This window comes from Dermacentor silvarum, chromosome 4, assembly GCF_013339745.2.
Source record: "Dermacentor silvarum isolate Dsil-2018 chromosome 4, BIME_Dsil_1.4, whole genome shotgun sequence".
Classification (NCBI taxonomy): Eukaryota; Metazoa; Arthropoda; class Arachnida; order Ixodida; family Ixodidae; genus Dermacentor; species Dermacentor silvarum.
In genome coordinates, this window is record NC_051157.2 from 146,941,026 (window position 1) to 146,955,998 (window position 14,973).

At 45.7% G+C, this 14,973-nt stretch overlaps 1 protein-coding gene and 1 long non-coding RNA gene across 2 annotated transcripts; one reads left to right on the forward strand and one right to left on the reverse strand.

The window, feature by feature from the left end:
- Positions 1 to 2,318: 2,318 nt before the first annotated feature.
- Positions 2,319 to 9,074, reverse strand: LOC119448972 (uncharacterized). Its single transcript, XM_037712174.2, has 2 exons — positions 8,216 to 9,074; positions 2,319 to 2,392 (listed from the first exon to the last, which is right to left on the reverse strand). The coding sequence occupies exons 1-2, from the start codon at positions 9,018 to 9,020 to the stop codon at positions 2,319 to 2,321; spliced, it is 879 nt and encodes a 292-aa protein (XP_037568102.1). The 5' UTR covers positions 9,021 to 9,074.
- A 327-nt stretch (positions 9,075 to 9,401) lies between these two features.
- On the forward strand, positions 9,402 to 12,436 carry LOC119450726 (uncharacterized). The gene is made up of 3 exons (XR_005191470.2): positions 9,402 to 10,891; positions 11,616 to 11,837; positions 12,068 to 12,436. It is a non-coding gene; the product is annotated as an uncharacterized LOC119450726 (long non-coding RNA).
- The last annotated feature ends 2,537 nt before the right edge of the window (positions 12,437 to 14,973 follow it).

The following is a 14,973-nucleotide window of genomic DNA, read 5'->3' on the forward strand; positions in this document are numbered from 1 at the left end:
TCTAAGTTAACTTTTGTCCCGCACCTTAAGTACCTGAAAACAAAGTGCCTGAAGGCTATGAATCTGCTGAAGCTCTTGTCACGCACATCATGGGGAAGCGACAGGAGATGCCTCCTTAGCTTATACAAAAGCCTTGTACGGTCACGCCTTGACTACGGAGCCATAGTTTATAACTCTGCAACACCTAGCGCTCTAAAGATGTTAGACCCCGTTCACCATCTGGGTATTCGGCTTGCTACAGGCGCCTTCAGGACTAGCCCTGTAGAAAGCCTGTATGTTGAGTCGGATGAATGGTCCCTGCATCTCCAAAGAGCATACTTAGCTCTATCTTACTCCCTGAAGGTAAAGGCAGATGTAGAACACCCATGCCATTCCACTATAAGCGACATATCGGCTGCCAGGCTGTATCAAAACCGGCCGTCTGTGAGGACTCCTTTGTCCATGCGTCTAGAAGCGTCGGCTGAAGAAACAGGCATCCTACTGCAGGAGAATGTCTTAACTGCTCCCAGTTGGCTTCCACCACCTTGGGAGTGGCAGACTATTGAGTGCGATGTCTCCTTCATAGAGATCTCCAAGCACGCACCTGAGACTCATATACGCTCACACTTTCTCGAGCTTCAGGCGAATTACTCATGTGCAGAATTTTACACAGACGCTTCCAAATCTCCTGCTGGTGTTGCGTACGCAGCTCTGGGACCGTCTTTTTCGACATCTGGTACACTAAATCCACATACAAGTATTTTTACAGCTGAAGCATACGCAATCCTCTCAGCAGTTAAACACATAAAGCGAATGAATGTTACCAAAGCAGTTGTGTTCACAGACTCATTGAGCGTCGTTAGAGCTCTAATGAGTCTACGAAAATACAAGAATTCAGTTTTTAACGAACTCTACAGCTGCTTATGCTCAGCCTACATGGGCAACCAAACGGTCATAGTATGCTGGGTACCTGGCCATAGAGGCATAAAAGGCAATGTAGCTGCAGACGAAAGTGCCACGTCAGTTGTTTTTAAGTATACAGACACAAACATACCTATCTCTCCCACAGACCTAAAGCCTTTCTTGCGCCATCAGTTGCGGAGATGTTGGCAAAGGCAGTGGGACAACGAAGTGTCAAACAAGCTACATATGATCAAACCAAGAATAGGGAAATGGATGTCCGAGAAAATGGCAAGACACAAGGAAGTGCTTCTTTGCAGGTTAAGAATAGGTCATACTTTTGGCACACACTCGTACCTCCTTTCTGGAAGTGATCCTCCAAAATGTGATAGGTGTGGCGACATTCTTACAGTCCTCCATGTTCTTGTCGAGTGCCCTGAAATAGAAGGCCAGCGTAAAAAGTACTTTTATCCCGCATATCGTGAGCACATCCCTCTTCACCCAGCATTCTTTCTTAGCCATGAGCCGCTTTTTGATTTTAATACAGTCTTAAAGTTTTTAGCAGATGTAAACATTTTACAAATCATCTGGCCAGGGTATCTGTAGCGCAGCCTCGTCTTGCAGGCTGCAGCTGCAGTGCAAATGTTTGTACAGCAGGTGCCTCTCAGCCCTTGATTTCAAGGAACCACTTGAGGCACTAGTGCAAATGTATACGTTTTAATACATCATTATTTGTAACAGAATTTTTATAGTCATAGCACTAATCATTAGTCATTGTCATAATTTTAATGCCAATATATTTTACGCAATTTACAGCGACTTGCTTTTAGGCCTTTTTACAGCCATGTTACATCAACTATTTATCATTCATAGACCACTCTATGGTACATTGGAAAACTATCATCATTTGTCATGGCGCTCTTTGGCTATATCTGGCCCTTGCGCCAATAAAAAACCACATATTATTATTGCAGGTCGCCGTCCTCCGAGCCATCGAGTGCGTTGCTAATGCCGCACTCCTTGAAGGATCGTGCCACTGTCTCGTCGGGTACAGCGGCCCACGCCTCGGCAACAAAATCAAGCACTTGTTGCCGCGACGGCTTCAAGTTTCCCTTCGGGGTTGGCTCTTCCTCACGCATATACTGCTCCCACAAACGCCGCAGGGTGGATTTAAATGGCTTATTCCAATAAACATCAGCAGGCTGCAGGATGCTCGTGCACCCTGCAGGCACGTAGAGCACGTCGGTATCGTACTCCTCGAAGGCATTTTTCGCAGCTTGCGTTTTGTGAATGGGCACTTGGTCCAGTACCAATAACCGTCGCACGTCGTCGACGTTTGGGCCCCAGACTCTCGACAGCCATTCTTGCATCTTCTCCTATGTCATCCACCCGTTCTTTCTGGCGGTGAGACAAACATTTACTGCGAGCTGGAAGAAAAGTCAGCATTGTGATAGAACAAACTCGGCGAAATTGTGACTAATCGCCCCCATCAATAAAATAAAATTATTCTCACCTGGTATGCCCCCGCAGGGGCGTCTGCGCAAGCAGGCGTTTGGTGGGTTGCGACACAACAGACCCTAGCACACGGGGGTTGGACCCTCCCACACGTAGCCGTGCGTGGCTTAGCCGTGTCTGGGAAAGGGGGATCCTGGAGGCTGAGCTAATGCTGGGTGTTTGGACCTTTAAGGCCCCCCGGCGGAGGCAACACACCTCTTCGGCCTCTGCTTCACATAGACAGCACCTCCCGACTGACCCACCTGGAGGAAATCGGCAGTCGCCTTTTCCTGTCCCCCTCTTCAATCTTTCATCTTTCTCTCTCACTTTTCCATCTTTCCTGTCTTCTAGTCACTTCTTCTCACTTCCGAATTTCTGGGCGGCAAGGGTTAACCTGGTGTACTTATCCAACCTTGGGTATTTTATATTAGGTTATAGCGGCGATGCATGGCTGGCGTCTGCAAGTATTCCATCCTTGTAGCGTCCCCTTGTTGGGCTCGGTGGTGGGTGACTACCATCGCCGCCGAATTTATCATTTTTTATATGGCAAATGCTTTTCCCCCGTTACTTGATCGCTCCCTGAAGAGGGGGCGCACCGATGAAAGTTTCAACTTTTTTATGAAACCGAAAGAAATCTTCCCCAAGTACCACGTGATACATAGTCAAAATGAAGCCAAGAAAGTCCGTACGATATCACCATTCGTTGTTGCAAAAAGTCTGACAGAGGCAATCGGCACTGGTTACAAAGTGACTAAAATGGGAAACGGCGACCTTCTTCTGGAAGTACGTGACAAGCTTCAATACAACAAACTGTCAAAACTTGTTGCGTTTGGTGACATCCCTGTCTCTGTGGGCCCCCACAGATCAACGAACACTGTCCGCGGTGTCATTTCTGATGACGACCTCCTTGAACTCAGTGAAAGCGAGCTATTGGATGGATGGCAAGACCAGAACGTGGTAAAAGTGCAACGAATTAAGTTAAGGCGTGATGACAAGGAAATTCCAACCAAGCATGTAATAATTACCTTTGGAACAAGTGACCTCGCTGATTCAATAGAGACCGGATATTGTAAACTACGCATACGGCCGTACATTCCCAATCCGCGTCGATGCTTCAAGTGTCAGCGTTTCGGGCATGGGTCTCAAAGCTGCCGAGGGCACACTACCTGCGCAAAATGTGCATCTAAAGAACATGCCTCAGACAACTGCACCTCCACAACCCATTGTGCCAACTGTGACGGAGACCACCCCGCTTATTCGCGATCGTGCCCGTCATGGAAGAAAGAAAAACAAATAATAGAACTCAAAGTCAAACTAAACATTTCCTTTCCAGAGGCACGCAAGCGTTTTTCTGCCCACAACCAGTCTAGTCCTTCCTACACCGATGTGGCGCGCCGGGGGGCAGCGTCACATCCTGCGGCGGCCGCCCGAGTCACACAGAGTATGACGGCGGTTACGCCATCAGCCCCCCTGGCAGGAGCAGCCAGTGCTGTTCCGCCACCTACCACGCAGGGCCAGCAGACCTCAAGGCCTGCCGGTCCCAGGGCCACTGCTCGTGCAGACCGGCCCCAAAAACCCCAGAGTATGCCCGCTCCACGGGCATACTCTCGGGCATACTCCCCGCGGGCATACTCTCGGCATCCATCGCCTCTGACGAGGCGATGGATGCCGAGACGCCGAAGGAACGGCGTAGCTCCATAAAGCGCGCCGGGAGAAAAGAAAAATCCCGTATCACGGGGCCTGAAAAGGTCTCGTGAGATAATTTATCTCCCTTGACACACAGCACAAAACACTTCCAATATGGCTACGCAGATAATACACTGGAATGTGAGAGGTTTATTACATAATCTTGATGACATTAAGGAACTCTTACATAAGCTAAATCCAAAGGTGCTGTGTGTTCAGGAGACGCACCTCAATCCTTCACACACTAACCTTCTCCGACAATATGCCATTTATCGCAGAGACCGCAATGATGCCCTCACCTAATCTGGTGGTGTGGCTATAATAGTGGATAAGGGTGTCGCCTGCCAGCATTTACAGCTGCAAACGCCCCTTGAGGCGGTTGCAATCAGAGCCGTGCTGTTTAATAAGTTAGTCACAATTAGTTCTCTATATATCCCTCCCAGCTATCAACTTTCCAAAACAGAATTCCAAAGCTTTATCACAGAACTTCCCGAACCTTACATCATAGTAGGCGATTTCAATGCACATAACACCCTCTGGGGAGATTCTCGTTGTGATGCAAGAGGGCGCTTAATTGAAAATTTTCTTTTCTCCACGGATGCATGCTTACTCAATAAAAAAGAGCCAACATACTACAGTGTGGCACATAAAACATACTCATCTATAGATTTAAGTATCGCATCAAGTACACTTGTGCCATACCTAGAGTGGAACGTCATCAAAAATTCATACAGGAGTGACCATTTCCCAATCATCCTAAAATTAACAAAAGCCGATGAGTGTTCTCCACATCTGCCCCGTTGGAAAGTCGACGGTGCGGAGTGCAAACGATATAGAGAGCTGACATATGTGGCCTGGGATGACATCTGTACATTTCTTATCGATGATGCAGTGTCATATTTGACGGCAATTATAACTGACGCTGCGTCACTCTGTATCCCTCAAACGAACGGATCGCCATTTAAACGACGTATTCCCTGGTGGAATGAGGAGTGTAAGGAAGCTCGCAAAAATCAAAATAAGGCTTGGAGTCACCTTCGCGACTCTCCAACTTCCGAGAACTTAATCAGCTTCAAGAAAATAAAGTCGGAAGGTAGAAGAACGCGGCGCCGTGCTAAAAGGGAAAGCTGGCAGAGATTCATCTCCAGCATTAATTCATATACAGATGAAAGAAAAGCCTGGAACAGGGTAAATAAAATAAAAGGCCGCGAAACAAATCCTCTACCATTAGTAAATACACAAGGAGACACACTCATTGACCACGCTGATTTTCTAGGCGCACATTTTGAAAAGATTTCAAGTTCATCCCACTACTCAGATACATTTCTGAGATATCAGAAACAAGCGGAGCGACTGCCTCTGGATCGTAAAGGTAATAGAAATGAACCCTACAGCCGTCCATTTAATATGGCGGAATTTCAGGCTGCACTAAATGGTTGCAACAAGTCCGCTCCAGGAAGTGATAGAGTCTTGTACGAGATGATCAAACTCCTTAACCCCGAAACCCACAAAACACTACTATCACTCTTTAATTCCGCGTTCTCTGCCGGTTACATTCCGCCCGCATGGAAAGAAGCAATCATCATTTATATTCTCAAAGAAGGCAAGGACCCTTCCTCAGCCAGTAGCTATAGGCCTATAGCCCTGACAAGTTGTATATGCAAAATCTTTGAGAAAATGATTAACCGGCGTCTCATCCATTTTCTTGAAAGCAACAAAATACTCGATCCCCTACAGTGCGGTTTCAGGGAAGGTAGATCCACAACAGATCACCTTGTCCGCATCGAGACAAATATCCGTGATGCCTTTGTACACGAACAGTTTTTCTTATCAGTATTTTTAGACTTGGAAAAAGCATACGACACAACTTGGCGTTTTGGAATTCTCCGTGACCTGGCTGGAATGGGAATCCGAGGCAACTTATAAAATGTGATTCAGAGCTACCTCTCTGATCGCACGTTCCGTGTCAGAGTTGGTAACGTACTGTCTCGACAATTCACACAGGAAGCTGGTGTACCACAAGGTGGTGTGCTGAGCTGTACATTATTTATTGTCAAAATGAACTCGCTCCAAACCGTCATACCACGTACAATGTTTTATTCTGTATATGTGGATGACGTACAAATAGGTTTCAAATGATGTAGCATTTCTATCTGCCAGCGACATGTACAGCTTGGGCTAAACAAATTATCTAAGTGGGCTGACGAGAATGGATTTAAACTAAACCCACTAAAAAGCACGTGTGTTCTCTTTTCGAACAAGCGAGGTATATTACCTGACCCCACTATTTATCTTAATCGACAACAGCTACCTGTGAGCCATGAACATAAATTTTTAGGCCTCATTTTAGACTCTAAATTAACATTTATCCCCCACTTGAAGTATCTGAAAGCGAAGTGTCTGAAGACAATGAATCTACTGAAGATCTTGTCCCGGACATCTTGGGGAAGTGACAGGAGGTGCCTCTTAAACTTGTACAAAAGTCTCGTACGGTCGCGCCTTGACTACGCAGCTATAGTGTATAACTCTGCTACACCTAGTGCTTTGAAGATGCTAGATTCCGTTCACCACTTGGGTATCCGTATTGATACAGGTGCCTTCAGGACTAGTACTGTTGAAAGCCTGTACGTTGAGTCCAATGAGTGGTCTCTGGATCTACAAAGGACATATTTAAGTCTCTCCTACGCCCTGAAAGTTAGATCAGACATCCAACATCCATGTCATTCTACCATTCGCGACATGTCTACTGTCAGGCTGTTCCGTAACCGCCCAGCCAACCGGCCTCCTCTGTCTCTCCGGTTAGAAGCACTGTCAGAAAAAACAGAGGTCCCTCTTCTAGGGGATGTACTAATGGCCCCTACTTTGCTTCCACCGCCTTGGGAATGGCACACTATTCAGTGTGACATCTCTTTCATAGAAATATCCAAACACGCACCGGAGGCACATATACATTCCCATTTTCTTTAACTCCAGGACAAGTACTCCTGCACAGAATACTACACAGATGCTTCGAAGTCCACTGCTGGCGTTTCTTACGCTCTCGCAGACTCATTTTCTACATCTGGGGCACTAAATCCACACACATCTATCTTTACAGCGGAAGCATATGCTATACTCTCGGCTATTCAACACATAAGGCTCACAAACGTCGCTAGGGCTATTGTCTTCACAGACTCATTAAGTGTGGTCAAAGCCCTAAGCAATCTACGGAAACACAAGAACTCCGTTTTTAATGAACTCTACAGTTTATTGCGTTCCGCATATATGTGCAACCAAACGATTGTCGTATGCTGGGTACCTGGCCACAAAGGTATAAAAGGCAATGAAGCTGCTGACACAAATGCTACGTCAGTAACCTTTAGCGATACAGACCCAAATATCCCCATCCCTGTCACAGGCCTAAAGTATTTTCTACGCCGTACGCTGAGGAAGCATTGGCAAGGAGAGTGGAATAACCAGGTACTAAATAAGTTACACATGATAAAACCAAAACTAGGAAACTGGATAACTGGGAAAACGGCACGATATAAAGAAGTGCTTGTTTGTCGATTAAGAATAGGACACACTTACAGTACTCACTCTTACCTCTTGACTGGGAATGATCCTTCGATTTGTAGTAAGTGCGGCAATATTCTGACAGTTGTCCATGTTCTTATTCAGTGCCCTGCTATAGAAGCAGAGAGGAAAAGGTATTTCCCTTCTGCATATCGTGAAAACATACCTCTTCACCCATCATATTTTCTTAGCCATGAACCGCTTTTTAACCTGAAAGCAGTTTTAGAATTCTTATATGTAGTAAACACCCTGGAAATCATTTGGCCAGGTAATTTTAGCAAGTGATTAAAGGCCCTTGTATTCAAGGGCTGATTTCAAGCCCTAGTATCACTGTTATATGTCTTACATCATACGTTTTTAACGAAACCCATTTGCCATAGCCCACATCACTAACTAGGTAGTGTCATTATTTTACCACTTACATGTTTTACGCCATTTACAGCGACAGTTTTATAGGCCCTTCTACAGCCATGTCAGATCTACTTTGAGGAATTTATTGTCCACGCCATCCACAATTCATCGATAACATTACCATTTGTCATGGCGCTCTTTGGCCATACCTGGCCCTTGCGCCATAAAACACCACACATCATCATCTCACCTGGTATGCGAAGGCTCGCAAAGGCCCTGGCTGGAATTTTCCCGCTTTGCTCCTTGAATATAATGAAGGCTGGGAGCTTGTGACCGGTGGCGCAAGCAGCTAGGCAAACCGTGAAGCCTCGCCGGGCACATCCTGTGTTAGCGATCCGTATGGTGCTTTCGTCGATCACGTTGTTGGTCCTGTTGGCCGGGTTGTCTATTCGGACCATCGTCTGATCCATATTGGCCATGTTGTACAAAGTGTGGCCGTAGCGCCGTCGCAGGGAGTTCGCGGAAGACCGAAAGGCACTTGCTGCCTCCGAAAATTCCTCCGGCGTCTTCTGGCTCTCGTTTGTAGCGCGGCGCATTGCAACGCCGAACCGCTGCTTCCACCGATTTATATAATGGCTGGAAGCTACGAAGTTTCCCAACTGCATGCTGCTGGCGATCTTGACGGCCTCTTCAGAAAGAAACCGGTTGCTAACGGCACGTCCTGCACTTCTTTCACGCTCGAAGAACTCAAAGAGCGCATTGTCCACGTATTCACTAAACACTGGTGCGCCGTTACTCAGCTTCCGTCGAAGTTTTGCCTTCCCGTAGTTTTGCTGCAGCAAATTGTCGAAATTCTTTTCCCATTTCCGTATCCGCTTCCGGTCGAGCTTGAAATGTCGAGACGTCTGGTGCACGTTTTTTCCGTTTTCACGATGCCATTGAATGACCTCGACTTTCTTGGCCACCGTGTAGGAATGCATGGGCATAGCTGACCAGGCGCAGCAAACACAAAACAACAAATGGCGCGTAGCATGCGCGTAGCAATCGGGCTGCATGATTGAATTGGATTGGATGCTTGGATGATGACGGTGGTCCTGCCCTCTCGTGTCTTGCCCTTCATATCAGGTCGCCGTAGTTTGCTCTGTTCAAACCAGCACGACCGAATATATATATATATATATATATATATATATATATATATTGTTTAGAAAAACCCACGGAAACTTTATTCGTGAACTGGATGTGGCAGACCACTGTTGCCGCACGTCGGCGCGGAGCGGTGACAGGTGGGGGGGGGGGGGCGCTTTCCCGGAATGGCGCGTATATTTGAAATTAGCAGTGAAGTAGGGCGGGGGGGCGCTTGCTCGGAATTTTACGGTATATGTATAATTCATTACAGAATGTGCATAACTTACGAATACCTGCGGGCCTTATTAATGCAGTTGCTCTAATTGCATAAGCACGTAACATGCAGCATATTTGGTGTACAGCTCATTTCAGCTTGACACGTGTTTGGCTTGCAGGAACTTATGTTTTGGAATCTAGGTTGCCTTGCTTTCAATCTGTGATATCTTTCCGATTGCCTCATCGTGAAAGTACTAAAGCTTAATTTATTTCATGTCATCTGTAAATTGAGATTTAGTGGCATACTTGGGGAATGATAGTCACCACCATCTCGGAAAAGAACATATCAGTGATGGTAATTCAATGTTGAAAGAGTTTGCTGTAATTTAATGTTATCCACACAGTTTCTTTCTCCATGTAGCAGCTTTAGGACACCTTGATGTATCAAATAATTTGCTTCTACAAAAAATGATCACATTTTCATGACAGCCTGCCATGCCAATGGTCATGTTGTAATTTTTCTATTCCACAAATTCTCTATTCAAGTTTTTGCCCTCTAAAAGTGCAGTGAATATTATCTGGGCACATTTCTTTATCTCCGTTTTAAATGCAGGTAATGAAAAAGGCTGCTAAGTGATCCCAATTGAAGAAGAAAGAAGCAGAAGCAGTTTTTCAAAAAGAACAGATGGATGCTTTGTTTCCCAGAAATGGCCCTTGTGATCCAGACTGGGAAGCCGAGGCCAAGCGGGTGGAAAAGGACAATAAATAACATGCTTAAAGCTGCAAATGAGCAGCTGAAAACTGAAAATGTTAAACTCAACAAATGGTGGAAATGCTTGAAAAACATTGTGCAGCAGGATCTTTAAGACAGGTTTGAATTCTGTAGCAATTTTTATTTCATTTGCAGCAGTAAATTTTTATCTCTAAATACTAAGATGTACACCTGTGATCAAAAGTATACGGACCAGGGGTGGCGCGATAAAGCCGATTTTTTCCTCTGCCTGTGAACGCAACTTGAAATTGAGAACTGCACTCCAAACTTGGCATTGCGAACTTCTCAGTATACTCGTCAATTAAGGTTTATGCTTGTTAATTACGAATCAATTCAGCTTTTTCGTCGACCCTGCGGTCCGTATACTTTTGCTCACGGGTGTACATATTTGGTTGTTTTGTCATATCTGTTTCACTTATACTGAACATATGTGGTAGGTGAATGTCGAAAGTTGTGAGCAAAGACAATGATTTTCCACTGAGTACCGCCATGTGTCTACTTCTGCAGAAAACCGCATGCTGTCCCAGGAGCCTCAAGCAGGCTGCTACACGATGGCTGAGAAACACACCCAACAGAAGAAACCTTCACCACAGGTGCAGGTTTCTCCTGTAGGGTGTAGATCTCTTCCTCCACAGGTGCAGGTTTCTCCTAGGAGAGCAGAGCACGTCACCTGCTGCACCCACACCTGAGCCATCATCGCCCACCAGGCCACAGTCCGCTGCAGAGGCCGAACTTCTAGTAATCTGGGAGGATTCCGACAAGAATGAGAGGCTGGAATCTTCTAAGATATTTTCAGTCGTTGGGAATGAGGTTTGTACTAACTTCACTTGAATTTCAATAATTTCATTGCACAGGTGATGATTGGCCAGTTGGCCTGCTCTGACTCCCATTTGGTGGTTTAGTACTCAAATATTAATATGATTTGGTACTCCGACATGCGAGATCTTCCTTGTCGTCCGTATAACTTGTACTTGATTGTGCTGCCCTTGGTTTTGGTGAGTATTATCATGTCGTGTTCTGTGTTGCTCCTTACAATGGAACATGAGCACGGTGGAATGAAGTAGAAAAAAAGGAGGGCATAGGATAGAGCACTACTAGCCTAGCAAAGCACCTTGCTGCAATGAAATATTGTTTTGACATAGAATGAAAGATTGAGGATGATGACCAAACTGTTGTTTCTTAGCAAAACATTTTCTTGGGCAAGTTAGTTCATAACTGAGCGCCAGTCCTGTGTACTCGTCTTGTCCTTGTGTGTTTTTGTGCTGTTTTTCCTTCTTTGTTGCTTCGTTTGCCTACACCCACTGTCCAATGTTCTTTTCCACGATAACTCTGAGGAAACGTTGCATGCCAATGTTTACAAGCAGCTGCCTTTTTTTGTTTGACTGGTAATTAATTGCATTACAGCCTAATCTACTGATTGCAATGACATAAACCATTAATAAAAATGGTATTGCATGGCTTGGTTTTCTGTTGCAGTATATAACAGTAAAAGTTGGTTTGTGACAGTATTGCTCTGGTTGTTTTATCGTTTCAGGTGTTCCTGGATAGTGGCCTGTGGTGGCAGAAATCCGTGTACGAACATTTGATGCAGCACCCGAAAGATGGCTTTTTTGTTCGTGAGGCCAGCGTACGGATATTTTCGACTGCAGGCCTCTTTAACAGAAGTGTCAGAAGTTCTATTTGGGCACTGCACCAAATAGAACTAAAGCGGAGGCCAAGCCACTCTTGGATACTACGAAATATGAAGTTCTAAAAGGTATGCTCTAACCCACTTAAAATGCTATAATGGGTGTGTAATGTTTCATGCAATCTTTTGGTATATACTTCAGCTGTTGCGACATTGTGCACATGTGCAGTGAATTAAAGGTCTAGGTAATTTATCATTGTGCGCCCAACTTTCTATACTAATACTTGGCAATCAAAACTAAACTTTGATGAATTAAAAAAAGTGTTTGTTCCTGATTTTATTGTCCTGTTTATTTTCAGCATTTTTCAGGCACTACCTGGAGCGCCGATGCAGCAGCCCCGCGGAAATTGCCACAAGGCATAGTTGCCTTGGCAAAATAGTCGCCTGCAAAATCGCAGACATCATGAAGCGGCAGAGGAAGCATATGTAGTTTTGTTTTGAGAATATATTTGTGTACATGTGCCTCAATCGTCCTCTATGCTTATCATTCTAGGGGTGTTGCCACATTGTGGGCCCTCTGCGTGAAGATAAACACCCACGGCACACTTATACAAGACTAATTACAATACGCAGATACATGACCAACAGGTCTCAATGATCCAATAGGCAAATACCAAACCAATACATTACTAATAGGCAAATACAGAACCAATAGGCAAATATAGTTCAAATAGGCAAATACAGAACCAATAGGTCAATATAGTAGCAATAGGCAAATACAAAACCAATAGACCAATAGGTGTCAATAACCCAATAAGCTACCAGATTTCTATTCGGAATTTTTGCCAGGGATAATAAAAAATGACGCCACCTCACATGACAGGACAATTATAAAGCACACAAAATCAACATAAGATGTGTGTTCTATCGAAACTGTAGACAGATATAAGGAACTCTAGACAGAAATCTTGCACAGCGTTGTCGGAAACAGGCAATTAATGCTATTGTTGCAACGCACACAGCAATCGGCCCGACGGCACTGTATTTACGTCCACCGTCAGGATAAAAAAAAAGAAAACACTTCATACTGTACTACAGAAGCATAAATAAGAAGTATATTTACCTCGAAAGGGTAAATCAGCGCCGGGGAAAACGCTGCACATCGATGCACGCTGATAGATCCACAAATCCGTGAAGGACAGGGGTAAAACAGTTGCCCTGCGTTGTTTTAAAGTCATAACAGCAGCCATAGATAAAGCTATCCAAATATACTACTGCACGAATGAGATTGCACAGGCGCTAACACTACGGGCTCCTTAAAAACACATTGTTCATTCACTAACACGCACCCCTCGCGTGACGCCTCGCCTTGACATGTGTGTGATGGAAAACAAGCTCACTGTTTCCGTTGGGTCCAGGATCCTTTAATAATGACACGGCAGACGGGAGCTTGTTAAAGGAAACACAGACTTTATACAGATACGCTAACACGATACAGACGCTTTGCATACACACGGACTAGAGTTCGCGAAGTTGTTTGTCCTATATAAGGATGTGCCAAGCACTCATGCATCACGACTCGCCGGTGTGTGTCGTCGCTGCGGTGACCATGGCGGTTGTTGCGTAGTGCGTCGCTGCGTCGTCTGACACTTGAAAACAGCTGGTGTGTTGCTTGCGACGGCCACGTCTTACAATCATCATCACGCCGCACCTTATCGAGACGGGGAAGCAGGGGAACAGCAGGCCGGCAGAACACCAGGCCATTCCTGTAGCTGGTCCGTAAGGCCTGGCCTGTAACGCCTCGGCCGCTAGAACGTCGGGCTTGGTCGGCAGACAGGTAGCTCAGGCGCCCGGTGCCCAGCATCAAGCACTACACCAGACCGCTATTACAGCCGGCCGCTGGTGCACAGGAGAGCTCATCCACGAGCGGGATCTCCGACCAGGTCTGCATGGTAGCAGGACACCCGGTCGCCCGTCATCGGGCTCGCTCAGCAGGCAGGTAGCTAAGGCGTCCCGGTCGCCAGCATGAAGCACTGCACCAGGCTTCTATAACAGCAGGCCGCTGGCCCGCAGGAGATCCCAGCCACGAGCTGGATCTCCGACCAGGTCCGCACGGTAGCAGGACACCCAGTCGCCGGTACCCGAGCCTTGAACCGCCGTTATGCGAGCTAACGTTCGAGGCTGCCGCTGGCTCTCATGCTCTGCGCGCTTTCGTGCTCTCACGCCGCTTCCTTGATGATGATGATAATGATATCCTCAGGACATGGCTCGTACCCACTCCGGGGGATTGGCCAAGAATTGGGCACCTGAACTACTGTTAAAGTGCAATTTAGTAATCAAAACAAACAGATTAATTTTCATAAACTGCACTATTTATAAGATAAATGTCATGCTATATCTGTAATTGTAAAAGTATGGATTTAAAATTTTATTCGTTTTGTTGATTGAATGAAACCACAAACGCCATCAAACATGTCCCTGTGGCTAAAGCCGAATACCGAGGCACCGAAAGAGAGTACTATTTCTGATGTTAAATTTACCCCTAATTTAGCGAGCGGAATTTCAAGAAGTCTTTTTCTTTGTAATTTATAACAACGGCATAATTAAAAATAGTTTTCTACGGTTTCTATTTCTATAGTCGGGTACAACCTAAGAAGACAGGAGAGGGCCGATTTCCTCTGCGACTAAAGAAATAGTCCCGCTAACGCGACTCGTCCCGGCTTGAAGCGTGGGCTGCCATGTTCTCCGTCGGCGAGGACATCGGCCGTCCGGCTCATGACGCAAGTCTTTATGGTGGAGGCTCGTATGCATCCGCCCTTGAGGGGGCAAATGCCGCTGCCTTCTGAAGTTGTACCCGGCTATAGACAGAATGGACACAGCGGCGATATCGCCAGACCAGCCCTGTCTAAATATAGGTTTAATGGTGGGACACGGCAGCGTAATTTTGTGATTGTTACTTCCGATTGTCTTGATGGACACCAATGTATTTTCCACGGTAATTTTAGGTGCTGAAATTCAGTCCACGATGTTATTGTTTCAATTATATCTCTACGAATTGAAAAATTCCGATATCTGATCGCGGTTATTTGTGCCACTACTGGAAGGACCGAGTAAAATCTGGCAGTCTCAAGGAGAATGACCAGCCAAGCGAAAGCGAGAAAATGCCTACGCCCGCCTTTTCGTCGTTCACAGAAGCGTCAGTGGCTATTATGTTAATTGTGTGTACGTGTGCAAGGTAATCTTGCAATATATTATTTAATAACCT

Coding starts and splice junctions, on each gene's coding strand:
- LOC119448972 (XM_037712174.2), bottom strand. CDS start 9,020: ATGCAGCCCGATTGCTACGCGCATGCTACGCGCCATTTGTTGTTTTGT. Junction 2,393..8,215: donor TGCGAGCCTTCGCATACCAG/GTGAGATGATGA, acceptor GGGGCATACCAG/GTGAGAATAATTTTATTTTA.